At 40.7% G+C, this 20,659-nt stretch overlaps 1 protein-coding gene and 1 long non-coding RNA gene across 2 annotated transcripts in view; one reads left to right on the top strand and one right to left on the bottom strand.

Annotated features, from left to right (window-relative positions):
• Positions 1–3,434: 3,434 nt before the first annotated feature.
• On the top strand, positions 3,435–8,997 carry LOC108506035. The gene is made up of 6 exons (XR_001877659.1): positions 3,435–3,867; positions 6,329–6,366; positions 6,453–6,515; positions 7,358–7,409; positions 7,591–7,831; positions 8,805–8,997. It is a non-coding gene; the product is annotated as an uncharacterized LOC108506035 (long non-coding RNA).
• A 2,528-nt stretch (positions 8,998–11,525) lies between these two features.
• Positions 11,526–20,659, bottom strand: part of UNC119 (unc-119 lipid binding chaperone) — a 14,734-nt gene continuing 5,600 nt past the window's right edge. Inside the window, exons 2-5 of the mRNA XM_017832630.1 lie at positions 16,156–16,269; positions 15,135–15,237; positions 13,894–14,066; positions 11,526–12,846 (exon numbers count right to left, since the gene is read on the bottom strand). Of these exons, the coding sequence (XP_017688119.1) occupies positions 12,734–12,846; positions 13,894–14,066; positions 15,135–15,237; positions 16,156–16,269 (503 nt within the window). The 3' untranslated portion in view covers positions 11,526–12,733. The remainder of the gene's footprint in view (positions 12,847–13,893; positions 14,067–15,134; positions 15,238–16,155; positions 16,270–20,659) is intronic.

Genomic DNA, 20,659 nt, shown 5'->3' with positions numbered 1-20,659 from the left:
AAAAAAGCATCAAATAAATATCCATCCTAATACAGGATACCCTGTGCTCAGGCAGTGGTTTTGTACCCCTGTGGCCCTGCAGCACACAGCTACTATGATGCCTTAAAATATGTCAACATCACCCTTGAGCCAAAAATAATAATAATAATAATAATAATAGGTAAATAAGGTTCTCTACAAATATTTGACTGTTCACAGCAGATCTGGCTTGCACTGAGGGGTTGGTTTCCTTGGCTCTGTGTGTTTTTTAAGCTCTGACTTCCTTAAACAGAAGGCCCCACTGGTGCACCAAGACCCCCCAGAGCTGGGCAGGACCACCCAGACCCTCTCAGACTCCTCAAACTCAGTTACACAACTTCAGCCAACAGCCATGCTGATGCCAGAGGGAATTCTGCATTCCACAACCTACACCTTCCAAGACTTTTCTGGATAAGACTGTCTCCGTTTAGAAGCCTTTCACTGCAAACACCAAACAGTTGTGACACAGATCGACATTTTCAGAACCCTGAGGGAGCGAGATGCTCAGTTCTCAATGACTTTCAATCACTATTTGCATCAAATTCTTGTTAAACCCTTTTTAAACTCCTTATAGAAACCCCTCCCAAGTAGCACACAATGAACCACACCAATGTATAGAACAATACAGGTCTTTGCAAGATATTCCCATTAGAATTAACAACATTCCCAATGTTTTGTATTTGGCAGAGGGAGACAACAAGAAAACGCATGAGAACACACCAGACGAAGAGCACTGGGACAGTTCATTGCTCCAGAAACATGGCAAAATTGTAATAAAATATTTATGATTAGAGCAAATGCATGGCACATGAAAAAAATCCATCAAAACTGACAGTAGGAATCTAGACAACACGTTATCAAGCTGAGATAAATATCTGCTAAAGGAATTCCAGACTTGCAGATTTTAAAGCAAGAAAAGCTAAACTTCTTTTTCCATGTTAAAGATTTATAATTTATGGGCATAGCAACTCATCCATGATTTGTTAATTCCTGTGTGTCACTCGTATCCTCTACGGCCTGTGATTGACAGGCATGGCCATTCCCTCAGAGGCACCAATATATTCCACACTTGTGACCACACACATGATTACAAGCTGGAAGGGGAGGAAGAAACAGAGGAGAAATCTAAGTGTCAGATGGTGGTTTATATTTTTCTTGCTAATAAGGCTTTGAAGAATGATCAGACATAGGGAAGAACACGTTTTTTCTTGTGTTTTGCTTGACTTTCTTGACATGCTGTATCCACACAAGAAAGGCTTGTCCTCTCTCTATAAAGTTATTTATCTAAGCACCCTAAAGTATTTTCTCCAATGCATTCCACATTTAATGGAATTAAATTAATGGTTGGACATTTCACAGAAGTTATAAGAAAAATTCTGTGATGACTTTTATTAGAAAAGAGTCATGTTTAAAACAAACAAACAAACAAGACTGCAAGTTATCGAATAATATAAATTGTCTGGGTTTGGGTTTCCCTTCCTGCTCCACTTCAGGCTCCTACATCTGGAATTTTATTGTCTTGCTTCAGTTTAGCATTAGTAATTTAGGTAGAGACAAAAAAACCCAAACCACTGAAATATGGGTCCATGAGGAAAGAGTTATACTATACATTACAATTCTGGAACGATTATTNAAAAAAAAAAAAAAGGAGAAAGCTAACAAATACAGTAATTGATCTATTTTTATTTTATATACAAGAATAACCCTCATCTTGTGCAATCCTTATTTTTTACTTTTAAAATAACTTTTGACAGACTGATAGCACATCTTCTGAGAGCTCCTAGAGCTGGTGACACCTTACTTTGTACCTACCATAAAATAAGTATTTTGCACACACTGCAAATCAATTTCAGACACATTTGCATTAAATTCCATTTTAAGTAGCACTCTGAAAACAGAGGGAGAAAGGAAGGAAAGAATGAAGTTTTCCCAGTCCAAGGCTAATGGTGTTTGCTTAATCAGCCTCTTCTAAACACATTATGCAAACCTGTCTAGGAGAAAAAAATAACCTTAAGTCTAATTACCATAAAAATATCTTATTACCAAACAGAAGAAAGTGCTCACTGCTGCCCTCTCCAACATATGATTAGGAAAAATTTGCATTCTAAAGTTTAGGATTTATTAATTTAACCTTTTTTTTATTACATGTTTAATTTAAAATTCAAAAAATTCAAATAACAGTTTATATTGGAACAATGTTTTGAAGCTCTTTTCTCTTGTCATGAGCCCAAATTGACCATTACAAGACTTCTGGCTAAAGTAAAGATTTCTGCCTCCCCTGTTTTCCTGTTCTTGTTATACAACCATCACCCCTGAACATTCATTTGCTTTTGTTGAGACAGTTCTCAGATCTGTTCATCTCTCTGCTCAGTCTTTCACACCCCCGGCACAGCACTGAGCTACTTAAACCCAACAGTGATTAACAGGAATTATGGAACAGATAAACCACTAAACATCACATCAGTTTTACTTTGCGTCTCTAACTTCGTACACAAAGCTTGAAAAGTGCAACTGACTTATTGGCACTTTCACATAAGTCTAAATTACTGTCTGGAACAAATATTTGGATTCCAGAACTTAGTTTACCAGGACTGCTGCTCCATTTTTACACTTCAGACATCCAGATCTGTGTATAAATGTTTGTGTTTAGACTATTAAACATCGAAACCAAAAAACACTTCACGTAAGCTTTTTCTGACCCACTAATCCATTTCTAGTCTAACACAAACAAAAACAAAACACTCAGTAGTGGAAGAAGAACTATCTGGTTCACCATGCATTCCCTCCCTACAATGACGTAACAGGAAGCTTTAATGAAGCATTTCCCATGCGTGGTCACAGCACAAATTTAATGTAGAACTACTAAAATAAGGAATGGTGGAATTAGTTCATAGAACAAAATTTAAATGCAGTCTGTTTAGAAGCAGAAAAGTGCCTTTTTTTGGTTTTTTTGTTTTTTTTTTTTTGGTTCAAAGAGACAAACAGGCACAAAGAATATTTGTTTGCAGGGAAAAAACTGAAATTACTGAAAATTATCAGCAGGTGGGATTTATTTCCCTAGGGGCTCTCATTCAGCTAGTACATTGAAAAATCTCAGGTACTAAATATCAACATAACAAATGTTAACAGGACTATGAACTGCAAGATCCCAGCAAACAGCCACCAACATGACACCATCTCCCTCACAGGGGCGAGCAACTTCAGCATTTTATAATGATGATTTTTTTGCCTTTTGTTATCACAGAATAAAAAAATGGTTTGGATTGGAAGGGACCTTACAGACCATATCATTACAACACTTTCCACTAGACCAGGTTGCTCCAAGCCCTGTCCAACCTGGCCTTGGACACTTCCAGGGATGGGGCAGCCACAGCTTCTCTGGGCAACCTGTGCCAGGGCCTCCCCACCCTCACAGGGAAGAATTTCTTCCTCATATCTTATCTAACCCTGCCCTCTCTCAGTTTGAAGCCATTCCCCCTTGTCCTGTCACTCCAGGCCCTTGTCCAAATCCCGTCCCCAGCTCTCTTGTTGCTCCCTTAGGTACTGAAAGGCCACAGTAAGTTCACCCCAGAGCCATTTTGCTGCTCAGATGAATGGAAGAATCCTGTTCTGAATCGATCCAGTTTTGACCTGGGTAGAGAAGAGGCCCAGTTGAAACCTTTAAAGATTTATTCCTGACAGAACCAATTAGGCCTGGCTGAGCAGCAAAGACCTTAATTAGTCGCATGACTCAAATTCCTTACTCACGCAATTGGCACCAGGAAATTAATTACAGCAGCAGCAGGCCAGGTAGGGCGGATGGATTGTGATTGTCATGAGGGGATGCACCAAGACCCACTGAGAGCTCAGGTAGAAGCACATCCGCCACAAAAACACTGCAGAAGGGAATTCACATCATTTGGATGAACAAAGAATTCAAGATCTTTCTTCTCAGGAAGCAACTGAAGAATTTAATTTCAACCACATGAATAAGCCCAACATGTTTGGGCCTGTTGGAGGCACCAGGCCTAAAGGATTACTTAAGGCATTAATTATACTTACCCTTCCCTCTAGACCAACTTTAAAACATAAAAAAAAAAAAAGATGGAAAAAATATTTTGTACCAAATATCCAGTTAATCTAAGGAGAAAACTGTGATGCTTATTTGGCATTAAAAGCCAAAAAAAAAAAAGTGCAGATTTTTGCTTTAGCTGGAAATTATCTTTCTCATTTTAACATATCTTACAGAAATTTAAACACTGGCTGAAATAATAGTTCTTAAAGTTATCTGAGTGGTAACAGTTGTGCTTGTGTTTCCTCCAAACATCTTGCCAGCCAACCACAGGAAGCATATCCATGTGTTTGTCAGCTGCAAAGAGCACTTCTGCACTGTTATTTCAAATTTAGGTTGTGACCAATGCCAGCTGATGAATTCCAGTGGGGGAACATCCTTTAAATGTGACATCTCAGTGCTAAGAGAGTCTTGTGTGTCTGGGGCAGAGAGTTTGATTCCTCTGAACTTACACTCAGGTCTCTGCACACACTTTAATTTTACGGGTTATAGTGAACCCTCTGTTCTCCTGACTTATGAACCTGTACAGACATCAAAGCAGTCAGCAGGCTTAATTAGACACTTAATTATAGATCAGGGTGGTAAGGAATGCATTTGGGAAATAAAAACATGATTTTCAAAGCCAGTTGAATGCCAGCGTGGAGAGTAACACTGGCAGAACGATGGTGTGCAGTGCCCTTCACATCATTCACAAAAACAGGGTTTGGGGTTGAGCTTTGGTTTTGGTGGTTGGGAGTTTTTTAACTAAAAAGAGGTTCTAGATAGTTCTAGCTTTCAGGTCTGGCACATTAGCACCTTTCATAGGCGAAACAGGGTTTGTACACCCACTTCTCCACTTGGCTGAGTGGGCAAGGAAATGCACTTTACCAGTTTGAGATTCTACAGAAAGCTTTACCCCTGACTGCCAGATGTTTTCCTTTCCCAAGCTTTTCTACTCCAGTTTTTGCCTTTCCTTCACTGGATAAACAAAAGCTACACACACTTCTATAGCCAAGGGAGTGCAAGAAGTAAAGCTGTGAGCATAACTGTGCCAGCAAAAACAGTAAAACCAGCAAATCCCAATAATTTGTCATCTGGAATAACTGTTTTATAGGTAAAATAGAAAGATTATAAAACATGTACAGAATTATAAAATGGTTTGGGTTGGAAGGAACCTTAAAGTTCATCTCATTCCATCCCCTGCCATGGGCAGGGACACCTTCCACTACCCCAGGTTGCTCCAACACCCATCCAACTTGGCCTTGGAGACTTCCAGGGATGAGGCAGCCACAGCTTCTCTTGGCAACCTGTGCCAGAGCCTCACCACCCTCACTGGGAAGAATTTCTTCCTTTTATTAATCTATCCACTTTGCTATTCCCCTTTTCTGATTCATCCTGTCATCCCACAGGAAGAACTGAAGATGTTTAGAACTGTTCTCTTCCATCTGTGTTATCTTCCTTTCATAAAGTAAATTTAATTATGTGTTTTCTCTATTGCTGTTTGGAACTTCCCTGTTTTTATTTCTTGCTACTTTCATATGCAGCTTCATTAACATGGTTTACACCCTCCCCTAGAATAATTAAATTATTTTTAAATAACACAGGCCTTTGTTATTTAAGGTCCCATGTCAGTTTTCAAAATAATGGCTGGGAATCATCCAACTGCAATTATGCTCTACCTACCTAAATTCTCTTTGTAGTTTTAATTAAAATACATTATCCAGTATGATTTCACCTCCTATTTTAAGTTCTTGTACAGCACTGGTTAAGGAAAAAAAATTATCTCTGTAAAGCAATTACTCCTTTTTGTGGACTTAAATAGGGAGAATAAATACTTTTGGTTTATCCTAGCATGCAATGAGAGACTTCAGTAATCTCTAAAATAAGATACATTGTCTCTACAGGGAAAAATTGAGGAACTTGGAGTACTTTTATCACTGAGAAGTGTTCTTCCTACAAGTAAGAAATGTTAAGGGAAAGCAAGTTATAGATAGATGAATGCCCTTGAACAATGACAAATAAAATAGAAACATGGGGTGAACACTTAAGATTTGCCACAATAACTGAGCAAATGCCATAAGAAATAAGAATCTGAGGAAAAGCAGAGAACATCTCCAGGATGATTAGGCATATTTATTAATAAATGAGGCTGACATACCAGCTAAAGAGGGGGGAAAAAAAAAAAAGAAAAAGCATTGGTAATGTAGTATATTTTTGGCAGACATTTAACACTGAGGAGTTTCCACAGGAATAAAATTTGGATTTTTTTTTTTTTTTAAGGTTCTTTTCAATCTCAGAAGATTTCTAAGCAAGTCCAGGTAATTATACTTGAGCATGAAACTCAGAGAGCTTAACCTGTCTTATTAGATTTACCAGCACTGATTTTGCTCTCTCTTCTCTTTAGGTATTCAGTGAAATCAGCATCAAGAATTCTAAGAAAACAGACCTGATGCTTCCAGTTGTTCAGGTAATTCCGAGAGGAAGTTTAAGCAGGAGATAACATCTCACCACAGAGAACAGGTACAGGCAAAGCCTCTGATTTGGGAGAGCTTGTAAGAGAACTGATGTCAGACTCAAAGTGTATCTTCAGCTGAAAAAGTCACATTACAAACCTGTGCTCAGGTATCCACCTCATTGCAGAGCTCAGTCCAGGTGTTTCATGCAGCTCCAAGTAATAATCCAAAAGGTAAAGCTTTGGATTAATAAATTTCTTCCTCAAATTTCAGCACACACTGCGGGATTTTATGTTATTAAGGAGTCCCCAGTAATCCTGTGGAATCAAAATTAATTATAGAAGATGTTTTCAAACAGAAACATTCTACTTCTTTTCCTCTGAGAGTTGGTAGATTGTTCTGCTCACAGAGAAATACAGAGATATTCCCAGGAATTTCTGACTGAAATATCAAAGCCATCAAGGTGGAATTACCCCAATACACCTCATTACAGCCTGAGCAGCTGGTTCCATTAATGTAATCAATATTAATTTCTTTTAATTACACCCCAAGATATTTTCCCAATCTGAAAGCTGAATCCCATTTAAACACTTTTAATGTGATGGTTTTACTCACATAACAACCCAAACCACTGCAGAGTTTTCCTGTGTTTACAACTACCAAAAAGTGAAGCTGGTTACATACATTTGCACAAAGCTGGACTTCAGATATTGATGGAAGGGATCTGAAATGAAAGTTTGAATGTTTTTCGTGTGCTAATATAAATAATTAAACAAAACAGACAATCACCCTCATTTCTAGGATCAATAATTTATTTCTTTTTTTTTTTTTTTTTACATTTTGCAATTTGTTACAGGAGAAGAAACACTTGCTAACGGATGTGACATGTTTTTGAACCATTTTCCAAGGTAATGGAAAAAGTTAAGCATATTCCCTAGTATGCACATTGATGACTAAGCTGCCAATATGAAATCAATTTAAGCAAGTGCAGTCCCTATTTAATCCTTGTATAAATTAATTTTAGGACTCTCCTTCTCCTACAGGAAGACTAAATTGTAGCATCTAATTTTTTTTTTTTTTATCCTGAAGTCTCAATCTTTGCTCTCTCTACACATCTATCTGCAATAAGTCAGTTTAGGGACTGAAGCCAAAGCCACAGAAGTGGATTCCGTGCCAAGGTTCCTTTTATTCCTGGTGATCTACTCAGTTCCCTACTGTCCCAAAGGGAAACAAGACTCCCAGTTTTCTGAAAACCAGATTCTCTGCACGACAGTGCATTGCATTGCCACAGGATGGGCCACAGTGGATGTTCTCCTAGCAAACAAATCAGGTAACTAACAAGTACAAAGAATTAGAAATTAACTTGGTAAAAATGCTTCTAACATTTTCCCAGTGGTGTATTAACTAGAATCCTACTTTCATTCCACAAAAAATAGATATATTTTTTTATAAATACATTTTAATACAGACAACTCTGCTGCTATGCCAAAAAAAGGTCAATGTCACATTCAAACAGGTTTGCTGGGTGTATTAAGATACAAGCAGACGTCACAGCAGGCATGAACACAGGGCTTGGAGGGAGGCTACAGACACACAAACACCATTTCACCCGCTGGGTCACACTGACCAGTGACACAGAAAACAACTGAGCTGCAGCGTTGAGACCTAGAGCATCACACTCTCCAAATACTTCAAATATTTCCATGTATAGAAAATGATACGAACTGTGAATGACATTTAATGTTAGTATTGAAACACTTCTATAAATTTAGGTAGTGCTTATGCTGGGGGTATAGAGAAGAACCACGAAATGAGGCTCCCAGCTGACTCAGGCTCAAGAGAAAACTCATTTACACTTACCATGGCCTTGAATCTCTTGGGTGCAAATAGCTGAAATTAATTCTTTTCCTGTCCTTGTCCCCTCTCTCCCCTCATTTTTCCCCCCACAAAGAGTCAATGCACATAAATCAGCTGTTGTGCCACACATACACATTTCTATTTGCTCCCCCACACCTCTATTAACAATAGCAATCATCTCTATAGTTTCCTTCCTAACCAGATCTAATTAAAATTGAGCTGTTAACCATCTTTTGCAGGTTATGAATAATTAATACAGCATTTTTATAATACTTATTAAGTATAGCCGTTGGATATTAGCATTTTCTTACCTTAAATAGCCCCCCATCTTTGCATGACTAAGAGTTCTCTATAATTTTTTGTTATGAAGATTGGAATTTATTTTTATGGGTCAATATGTAGCACTATTTCTCAATATACCTTAACAGTCTTTTCTCAAACTGAAGGTATTTGGAAGTTGGTAGCCTGCATGTTTCACACACAGCCAGCCATCACTGTGACACTCTACACAGGATTTTGGAGTGAAACTCAAACAGAGGACAGAGATGGAAAATAGAGCATCTTACTGACCTGCTCAAAAACAAGACACAGAGAGAGATTGTGAGCAAGAACTAAACCCCAACACATTGTTTTCAAACCTACGGAGACTTCCTACATTAAATAAAATAAATAAATAAATTCTTCGGAGTCAGGGAGAGTGGATCATTCAGTTATTTCATAAATGTCACCACACAGAGGATAATTCACAGAAACAATTTTGGCTTTTGCCACAAAAAGTTTCTAGAATTTAAACCACAGTTGATGTGTTAATTTTAAAAATAAATTGTTCTCTTCCTGCCACGGAAGTGTGAATAAATAGAGCATGCAGCATAGCAGCTCACCACCAATGTATTACTGCTGCTTTTCTTAAAAAAACCTGACATTTCAAGGGATCCAAGGCTGACAAAGTGAAAAAAAATGTGTCGAGTTATAATTTCCTTGAAGGAACGTGTTGAGCTATAATTTCCCTGTCTCTCAGAAAAATTATGTCACTATTAGCACTCACAGAGACTTAGTTTCTTTTTCCAAGATTAAGTCACTCTGTAAAGCACCCACATAATCCCATTTTATGACAGGAAACAGCCAGGCATTATTAGCAGATAATCTTGGTTAGCTCTTAGATGTTTTCTTTCACTTTCGGAAAGTCACATCCTGAATTGCCAGGCTGGCTTGTTAAAATAGAGCTGCAGTGCTAATTAAAGCAACGTTTAAAATGGGCCCAAGGAAGAAAATAAAAGAATTCTTTTTTTCCAGAGCCATTACTTGGTGATTTCGCAATGAAATTCCAAAGTAAACCCCAAATAATTAATATTAAAATACCAAATAATTAACTAGACCAGGAGATTAACAAATTCTTCTGTGAACAATGCTGCTAAGATTTAATTTTTTCAACCGGTTTATAGTAAGAATCAACTGCCAATTTAAGGGGAAAAAAACGTGGGTTTCACTTTACAGCTTATCTGATTCCCACAAGTTTGTAAAGACTGTGGATGCAGATGACCTTAAAGAAATGCTAACAAGTAAAACAGGGAGATAACAGTGATAACTGCTCCAGTGGAACACAGAAAAAAAGCACCTTCATTACACTTCCCACAGAAAGTTTTGTTATTTGTCATGGTTTAAGAATCAGGATTTGTTATTTGTAGACAAACTCTGGGGACTTTTAAAACAAGTAAAATTCCTCCAGCTTTACCTAAAGCTACAATAGGTTGAAATTAATTTTATTGAAAATGTCCAATCTTTGTTTCCGGTTTAAAATATTCCTAATAATACTAGACGACAAATTGACTCAGTGAAGTATCTCCTATATGATTCACACCAAATTTTCTGTTAGCCTGGAATTACTGCCCATGGAATCTGAATTACCAGATTTCAGGACATTGGCAGCAGATAATTCATACTGTTGTGTTTAACCTCAAACCTACCCTAAAATACAGTGTCAGAAAGTCCATCCAACAACACACTGCCCTCTTGGGGACAGGGTGATTTTCTCGTGGTTCTTTTATAAGGGGCATGTCTACCACTCAAGTTTCCATTGACTACAGTAATATTTTTATGGAATTATTTTGTTTTTGAAGTCCAAAGTCTTAAAAGGAGCTCAACATGACTATTGCAGGTGGCAACAATGTGCTGTACAGAGAAAAAACTCTGTACAATGACCCAAGGGTCCACACCAAAGCACAACTAATCTCACCAAGACATACTGAGATGTATATTTTCATATTAAATATATGGCTGGTTATTCTGGGCAAGTACCATTCCTAACAGTCTTTTAAAAATCTTATGCACAGAAGTGACTATTATGAACAGCAGGTGAAAAATATCACTAAAAAACCTCTGTGCAGGGTGCTAATTATAAACACACATACTCTCTTCTGTCTCTAAGTCAACATATTTTCTCCTTCAAGAGTTGAAACAAAATTCAGAAATACTTAAACTTGCAAAATGTCATTGTATATATGGCCAGTTTAACAGCCTTGATGCAAAAAGAAAAGCGGGAGGAGGAATGACAAAATTTTTGAAACTATTTTCACCTTTAGTAATTATTGTGCTGTAAAATCAATGTTCAGTAGCTCAGAGCATTATACAAATAAGGAGAAAATTCTCTGTATCTCTCAAGCAGATCAGTCAGCCATAGGCTAGCTGTATGATTTAATACAGTAGAGACAAAAAATAGTGATAAATACAAGTCTCATCGTGATAAGAATTACTACAACTACTAGTTGTGTAAAATCAGTGAATTTTACATACTTTTGTAGCTACCAAGCTTAATAAAAACTCTGTGCTGTAACCTAAACTCACTGTGTTTTCTTTAGAAAATCCTCTCTCAGAATTCAAGAAAGCCATGCCAAATACAACCTGTGACACATTTAACAGTGACCACAACCCCAGCAAGAGCACAAAAACCTCCCTGTTCTTGGGCAGATGGCTCCACTTGGAACCATTTGTAGTCCTGTCTGACATAGGCTGCGACTAAAAAGATGCTCAGCACAACTGGAAATGGTATTTTATAAAAATTATTACAATCACACCTATCCGAGGCTAACATAGAATGTTCCACTTCAACTCACAGAATTAGACATGGAGACATCAAGTATTTATAGAAATATCTACAAACTTCAACTGCCTTTTTTTTTTTTTTTAAAGTATCAGTGAACTGACCTTTAGAGTAGGGGTTTCATGACAACAGGCCACCCCATACTGGTTTATTCTTGGTGTTGCTACTTCTTGGGCAAAATTGGTCTTAAACTTCTTCCAGAGTCTGAAGAGAGAGCTCTTGTTAAATTTTTTTCCCGTGCCTTTAAGTTGTACATTATTAGACTGTTTCACCTGTACTAATTATTGATGTGAAACATTTTTAACAAAGGGAAAGCACTGTCATAACATTCTTTAAATGCAGATACAAATAGAAAATTGGAAATTCCACATACTCCAGCTGCCATAGACAAATGAAAGTGTTGCTCTAAAAAGCAGTGCTGAAGCCCTTATCTTGGTATTGAGCAGAGATGAAAAAAAAAACAGACATGGAAATGTGTAGCATGAATAGGCTGAATGTTAGCTATGTGAAAATGTTAAATAAAGCTAAAATCCTTCCATTTTTCCTGATTATTCTGCAAAACCTGAAATGAATGGAAGGTACTTAGGGAGGTTCATAGACCCACAATGCTAATTTACCTTCATCTGAAATGTGAAAGGACAGTACCCAATTAAAATGGCTCTGTCATTAAACTACTGGTCTTCATTGTGAGTTTCGGCATTTCCAGGATTAAACAGAACATTAAACAGAAGGACCAAAATTAAAGGATGAAATACTTATGGAGAGAGCCAATCTAAAGATGAAACTTGCCTTTGTGAGATGCTATGCTCGACATTTTTGACGGGATGGACAAGTTAAATTGGCCTTTGAAGCACTGACAAAGAGAAGCAACCAACCAAACCTCTGTCTCTGCACCCATCCACTCACGTGGTTTCTCTGATTACATTCTTTGGGAAAGCAATCATGTCCTAAAAGATACTTGAGGGCGAGAACACAAATTCACAGAATTAGGGCAAAATCCCCCAGGTCCCACAAGGCCATTTTCGAAGCAGACACTTAAAGAACTTAGGGAAGTGGTATCCAAAGATCATTCAGCCTAAAGTTCTGAAGAACTGGGTCTGCTTCAAAGCTCAAAAGAGATGAGACCGGCAAATTTAGTCATGAAACTCCTACTGTGGCAAAGAGTCCTTGGTTTTGTGGATCCTTGTCCAGTTGACACTGCAGGCAGCAGAACTGAAGGTGTTGGTATCCCTGACGACTTCCATAGGAAAGGGGAGGCCAGCGCGGCCCATCCCGCGCTCAAGGTCCTCCACTGTATGAATAATCTGCCTTGTTGTGCATCACGAGCTTGTTGTCTACAAAGTAGAAACTGTCCGACTGTGTCTCGTAGGGATGAAGGATCATCTCTCGAACTGCAGGGGGTAAAAAAGGACAAAACAAGCAAAATTAACAGTCACACTGCAGATATGTTCAGGAAACACAGGGTTTCAGGCAGGTTTTGCGGAGTCGCTCAGACGGCAGCAAATTATTCAGGTGAAAAACCCAAATGGGAACCAACCCAAACTATTTGCTGACAGTATCTTTAAGACAACTCAAACATAATCACAGAATCATAGAACCATGGAATCATTTATGTTGGAAAAGCCTTCTAAGATCATCAAGTCCAACCACTAACCCAGCACTGCCATGTTCACCATTGAACCACGTCCCCAAGTGCCACATCCAGACATTTTTTTCCATCTTTCATCCCTGAAGAATACTTTCAGGGATGAAAAATGTTTGTAATCCAAATACATCACGGCACCATAAAAGGGTAACTGCTCCACCTAATCTCAAAACAAGATCATGCTACAGTTTCCAGGGTTTATTTTGCTGGGTTTTTTTTAAAAGAAAACCATGATTAACAGTGAACTCAAAAGAAATTTGTTCTGGTCTGATAATAAGCAGGCAGCAAGTGTCTCACTGTATTTTCTACAGACTGTAATATTAGTGCTGACATACACAATTAGGGGTTGTAAAGAATAAGATCACACAGATTTAGTGCTTGTGCTGTTGTGTCTTGGGAGAGAGGAGAGACAATAAAAGTTATGTTCATACTAAAACCTCTCAAGTTCTCAATATAGCACATCAAACATTAAAACAGAACATAACATTTAAGTCATCCATTTACCGGATGCCTTTTTAATCCCATTTTTTGGTTGTTTTATAACACAATTATCTTTTTTCTCTCAGATATGAAGCTTCCTTTTTACGAATTAAAAAACCACACTAAAAAAGCAGCTCTGGTGGGTGACGGGATGCAAGCTACCAAAAAACAAAATCAGTGTTAACACAGATCTAAAAGTATGAATTATTCTACCCAACATACTCTTTTTATGACAGTTTTTAAAAAAGGGCTCCCCCAAACCACCTCAGATGAACATCACAGTGTGATAACCCAGAAATGAAAGTGAGCTTACTGAGATCCTCCGAGAGCTGGGGGAATTCATAGATGTGCTCACAAGTGTTTTTACTGCTGGGGATGCAGAAGCCAAATTCAAAATCAAAGCTTTTCAGCAGCTGATCGCGGAAGTAGTGCCTCTCAATCATACGGAAATTATTAATGGGTTTGTCCCCTACTGTGAATTCCACCCTGAAAAAGAAGGGTAAGATTGATGTGAGCTTTCTTGCCTAAATAAGATTTGCGCCATTCCCGAAAGGTAGAAGAGAGCTCTGAAGAAAAAAAAAAGCTAAAGATACAAATCCACGTCACTAACTAAATTATCATTTCCTCTTTTCATTAAAGCCTTCTACAGGGACACAAACACAGCATTACAAACCATAGTTTATACTATATTTTTCTTCTTTTTACTCAAAATAGAGACAAGCAAGACAATTCTTTAGGTGTCAGATTTTGTGGTGGTTTACTGAAGGATGCAAGCAGCACTGCCAGACATGGCAAAGGTCAAACATGACCTCATCATTTCACATGTATCTGTGGATCAATGTTTTTTGGGGAGTGCAGTGTGGAAGCTGAAGACAAATCTTCTGAAGCTGGCAGGAGCATCTGACAAATAAACTTATAATGCACAGAAAAGAGCTGGAATACAAAATCACGGAATGGTTTGGGTGGGAAAGGACCTTAAAGACCATATAATTCCAACCCCCCCTGCCATGGGCAGGGACACCTTCCACTAGACCAGGTTGTTCCAATCCCCATCCAACCTGGCCTTGGACACTTCCAGGGATGGGGCAGCCACAGCTTCTCTGGACAACCTGTGCCAGGGCCTCATCACTCTCACAGGGAAGAATTTCTTCCCAATATCCCATTTAACCCTGCCCTCTGTCAGTGTGAAGCCATTTCCCCTTGTCCTGTCACTCCAGGCCCTTGTCCAAAGTCCCCCTCCAGCTCTCTTGGGAACCCCTTTAGGCATGGGAAAGTGCTCTAAGGTCTCTCCAGGGCCTTCTCTTCTCTGGATACTCTTCCCACCTTATTTTGCCCCTTTTAGCATCAATCTCTTCGACACCATTCCTGAGGTAAACAAACAAGCTACAGGGATGGAGAAAGCGAGGCATCCGGCAAAGAGACTTGGAGACCCTCACCACAACAAAAGATCCCTATTACATCAACTTCCTGACAGGATCAAAATGGAAGAGGCATTTTCTCTAGGATTTCAGTTGCTTCCTGTGCTAGAACAGGCAGCAGAGAGGAGTTACTCACGTGGCTCCCACTTGCCGCAGCCTGAGAAAGGCCGGGGTGAACTGATAGCGAACGAAGCGTCCGGCGTTGGGGTCCACGTCCTTCCTGTCATTGTGCTCACGCTCTGGAAAAGGGCAAAGCAAACCCTGTCAGAGTCATCTCAGAAACAGAAACCCGGCGAAAATACTCGTGATCACGTTATTGAGTAACATAAGCCAGGAAACCACCCTGAGGAAGCCTGATGGTGAGCTCACCCTCCTCCTGTCCTGAGGCATCCACTGCTGGTCACTTGGAGATGGAGTACTGGAAGATGGACCTTTAGTTTGAGTCACTGCTCACCTTCTGAAGTGATTCACTGCTCCTACCTCAGATCACGACTGCAGAGTGACTCTGAACAAGCCATCTCCCCTTAGCATGTCTGGTTTGCTACCCATAAGCTACAGAAAACTTCCTCTCACCTGCAGGAAGGTGGGGAAGGGTTGTGAGAGCACAATCAGGAAAAAAACAGTTGCCCTGGGTTTTTATTGCCACCGGCAACAGGTAACACTTGGATGGTTACAAGCACCATCTAAAAATTCAGGAAAAAAAAAAAAAAAGGAAATTTTCAGTTTGTCTAATTTGCTCAATTGACAAAGTTTCTCCCTTTTGGAAATATCATTTTCCTGGATCCTTAGTGAAAGATGTTAAATTAACAGCAAAACTATTTACGGGGGGGGGCACAAGCTTATGAACAGCCAAGAAACAACCACACGGTGATCTCCTGCTCCTCCTCCTCTGCTTCTGTTTACAACATCCATCTGTCCTTTCCCATCACAGATGGCAACCGTGAGAGCACAGCAGCAGCGAGCTCTGCTCACCGTGCTGGTACAAAGAGACACCTGAAAAACATTTCTGCTGCAAGCTGGGACTCCAGCCCTCCTGCAGTCAAGAGCATCTCCTGGTTTTGGGAAATGTACAGAGTAAAAGGAGTGGGAAAAGGCAAAAGGAAGCAGACACCAGCATGTGTTTGTTCATGAAAATGTTATTTTGTGTGTGCACTCACCTGAAGCTGCTGGCTTGGTGATTTCAAACAAGACTGTGCCAGACTCCATGTCCCGGATTTTAAACCTGGTGAAGTCTATCTTGTAAACATTTTCCTCTGGAGTGCACAAATAATCTGCAGAGGAAAAAAAATTTGAATGAAGGCTGCCCTGAAATACCAGAAATTTCCATCTGTTCTCTGGAGGCCACACAAGCAGTGAGAGCAGCCCAAATGCATCCCCACTACTGTCCATTTTAATTCAAAACTGATGTCTCTGAAGAGTCTAATTTCTGAATGCCCTACTCGGACAGGACAGGGAAAAGGCCTCTCTCCCCCATAGACCCAGAGGTCATCACCTTTTCCCAACCCTCTGCCAGCAACTTCTGCACCCATTTACTCCCAGGGTACTCAGACTAGTCAGCACCTCCATCAAATCCCAGCCTTTCCAATGTAAGAGGCTTTGCCTGTTTTAAAAACTGCCCTGTGGCAGAATGCAAGTGCTAAGCAGCTTTGGGAGCACTAAGCCGACTGCACTTAACTGGAACAGGAGTGTCCTCCCTTGTGCCACCTCCCTGCTCCAGCCCTCTCTGCAGACAAAGGGTGGCCTCTGCTCTCCACTGATACTCATTCCACATAAGGACTTGTTTTCCTCAGCACTGAAAATGGCATTGAAGCCTTTCCCTGTATTAGGAAAACAGGGAGCAGAGCCCATCCCCACTTCCAGCAGAGTCAGTGTCTTTGGGAGAAAATCATTACAGAATCACGTAGTTGTTGAGGTTGGAAAAGCCCTCTAAGGTCACCAAATCCGACCATTAACCCAGCCATGTCCACCACTAAACCATGTCCCCAACTGCTACATCCACATGGCTTTTGAACACTTCCAGTGATGAGGATTCCACTACTAAACCCCCATGGATTTAGCCTTCAGCCTTGCTGTGCCCTGAGCCAGCTCCTGGCATGGGAATCAGCCTCCTCCCTGGGGAAGGAGCAGTGGTGCCTCATTTCCACTGCACATACAGCAGATTGAAAATAGCTCCAATAACTTACTTTATCCTGACAAACCTAAATAAATGCTGTATGTAGACAAGTCAGGTCAGCTTTCAAACAGCTGCACATCTGCTTGATGTAGGAGACTGGTTTTGGAGGTTCCAAGGTGAAAATAACACTTTAACATTCTAATTCTTAGCACTTTCTCAGCTACTAATTCCTGCTGTTAATCTGAGCTAATCACTTATTTCTGTCTGCTTTCCTATTTCTGAAATTCAAATACATCCATCCACCTTAGGCTTAGTCACTGACTACATAAAAACAAGATACAAGTGCCCAGAGCTCAGACCTGCCCATGACAATCCAACTTCAGCACAGGTATAACAAATCCTGGACTGCTCTGAGCGACTGCTCCTGGGCTGCTGAGCATGAACATTTTCCTAGAAGCCTTTTATTCCTTCCAAATCTCCATAACTTGGGGAACTCTCCAAGTACGCTCGGTACAAGGAACAGAGGTGTTAAATGTCCTCTCTGGACAGTTTTACTGCTCGCCAACATCCCCATATGGCGAATGCTCAAAAGAATGCCCAGAGAAGTTACGGATGCCCCAGCCCTAAAAGCGTTCAAAGCCAGGTTGGATGAGGCTTGGAGCAACCTGGTCCAGTGGGAGGTGTCCCTGCCCATGGCACAGGGGTAGAACGAGATGACCTTTAAGGTCCCTTCCAACCCAAACCACTCTGAGATTCTACAATTCTATAAATGGGCTTTAAGAGAGAGGACAGTGTTCAAAGCATCCCTGGCATTTGGCAGGGATTTTCCCTTCCCTATCAACACAGCACAAGGAAAAACTAACACCAGTACCCACACTATCAGGCAAAACAAGCTAAAAGCTCAACTTTTCTACTACCACAAGAAAACACCAGGCTGGTTTTTGGCCCACAAACTGCACAGAATTGTCTTTTCTGTCTTTACCAGTAGCCAAGAAGATGACAGACATTTAAACCAAGCCCTTGCCTTAAGCCCTGATGTTTAGCATTCCTCAGGGAGATGTCCTGCAATTACACTGTGATTTTAGGCTCTGACACATCAGCCACCCAAATTCTTAACCCGTCCCACAACTTCCCAGCTCTGGGCAGCCACATGCAAAATACAAATTGATGGAAGCAGGCACAGCTTCCCACAGTCCAGCTTTTCCTCCCTGGGCCCATGGCCACAGGCTGCTTCCTGGGAAGGCGAGGGGCTGTACAGAAGAGGGGGCAGTCGCCTGGGAGCCCGGGACACCTTCCCTAGAGCACGCGGGCAAATCTGAAGCCACGTTTGTCTGCAAGTTAATTATTAAGTGTTTTTACTCCTGCAGAATTCCTGCCCATCCAGCACCATGGCAACAGCTTTATCCCCCTCCTTGGCAGCAGCGTTGCTGCAGTAACAGTGTCCATGACTCATCTGGAGCAGAGTAGAGCCAAGCAGAGCCTCCAAAGAAGAGTAAACCCCGGGTAGAATCCCCACCAGGCTCCTGCTCATTGATGTTTGCACCCCTACACTGCATTTTCCAACTCTTTTTGCCCCGAAAATATTTTTAAAAACATTTTTTTTTTTTTTAAATCAACATGTCAGGATACAACTGGATGACATCCGGGAAGCTCAGCTGCCAGGAATACTGCAATCAAGTGTTTTTTCCTCCCTGGCAGTGCCCAGTCTCCTAGAAGGGAAAAAAACCAGAGGAATATCTATTCCTCTCAGTCTGTATTATATTTGTTTCTGCTATTCCTGTTCAAAAATCAATCAAAGTAGCCACGTGCTGGTTTTTTCCTCATACACAACAAGAGCCTGCGGCTACACTGGAAGGTCTTATTGGGAATGGGCTGCTTGCAATTGGCAGATCCTTCTGCTTAGCTGAGCACTGTCAGATTTGCTAATCTCATCCCATACTTATTTTTAAATTACTGTAGGGCCCAGTTGCCCACACTTTCGTGACTCACTTAAATGTATCATTTGCTTTCCTTATCCTAATTCACCATGGCCACAATTTGGGGAAAGAAGGCAGCATCCGTGGTTATTTTAGTTAGGCATGAGGCAGCTCAAACCCCTATGGAGGGGATCGTTACAAGAACGGTGGGTTGGTTTCTCAGGACAGAATATTTTCTCATTTCTTCCACTTCCCCTGGAGCAGGTTGTGTTGTTTCCCTACTAATAACCAAATAATCATGGTATGTTCCTGACCAAGCCTTCAGTACTCACCTGATTTAGGGATGACAGAGCACGCTCTGAGCAAGGGATAAAGGGACAGACACAGCAGCACTGCCCTAGGAAACCCATCAGATTGGCTTTTGTCTCAAAGTACCCACTGCAAAAGCAGGTCACAAAAGAGGAGCATTTCCTACTCCTTCCTAAAGTCCAGGGAATTGCCATATCCCAGACCTCCATCCCCAAACTCTTCCTGGAAATCATTCACCAAATTGAACTTGATCTCAAAGGAAACAGCAAAGCCTTGAAACCTGCCCAAGCCTGGCATTAGCAGCCACTTCTCACTCACACATCACTACTCCTGCTGGTGCCTCTCCAGCTTCTTTCCCATAATCTCTGGATTCTGCCCAAAGATCTGCAACTCCCCACTATTAGAGATGTTTTTTATCTTAATACCTACCGTGGTTTTGAAAAGTTTGGATCGTAGCTAACAACACTGTGGTGGTCTGAGGAAGCAGCAGAGGTGATTGCCTTCCTGAGCCTGGCTCAATGAGTTCCTTCATGAATTCTCCTACTCCCTTCAGAGGAAAAAATTATTCCAAAACCACCCCAAACAGTTCAGAGGACTCTAGCTTTTTTTCTCAGACCCAGTGGGTGCTCCTTCCCTATTCCAGTTCTGAGGTGGTACCTCCACTGCCTAATCCAGAGAAGAGCCAGTTCTCATCCAGGAAACCCTCCTTCCATCCCAAATCCAACCAAAATTGCAAACTAAACCAGCAAAACAGCCTAGACAATGCCAGCAGGCACTGCCTCTGAACACTGGCACATCCTGAACCCTGGTGCATATTTCTAGGCATGTATTTTAACAGCTGGTGTTACAGAGGAGCACAAAAGGTGAGGGATAACACAGGGCTAGATAATACAAAAAGAAAGCTAACAAAGGCACTTTCTCCTCTGGCCTTCTTCCTATTGTTCCAGTCACCCAATGGATAAGATTAGGTGTTTGATCCTCATCAGAGAAAGCTAAAAATCAATCCTATATTTTCAAATTTCCTTTGCAACCACCCCACTAGGCACGTTTTATCAAGAGGAGTTTATGGGCAATAGGGTTCACATTCCTTGCTGTGCTCTTTTCAAGATCCCTTCTCCTTCTCTGCAATCAGGAGAAAGCACGTGTCCCCTCTCACAGACACCATGGATATTTCTGTGGTGCTCATCAGAGTCTAAGCCTAGATTGGGCAGCTCCTATTTTAAGACCTCAAGAGCCCACAGAGGAAAGCAGAGTGCACTTGGGGTAAGAAAGAACTCAAAAATCTGGTCTTGAAAATGGGTGTAAACCAGGAGATGCTGTACA

This window comes from Lepidothrix coronata, unplaced genomic scaffold (genome assembly GCF_001604755.1).
Source record: "Lepidothrix coronata isolate B3197 unplaced genomic scaffold, Lepidothrix_coronata-1.0 Scaffold203, whole genome shotgun sequence".
Classification (NCBI taxonomy): Eukaryota; Metazoa; Chordata; class Aves; order Passeriformes; family Pipridae; genus Lepidothrix; species Lepidothrix coronata.
The sequence above is the reverse complement of the archived record's forward strand: the minus strand, read 5'-3'. Positions and strand labels throughout refer to the sequence as shown.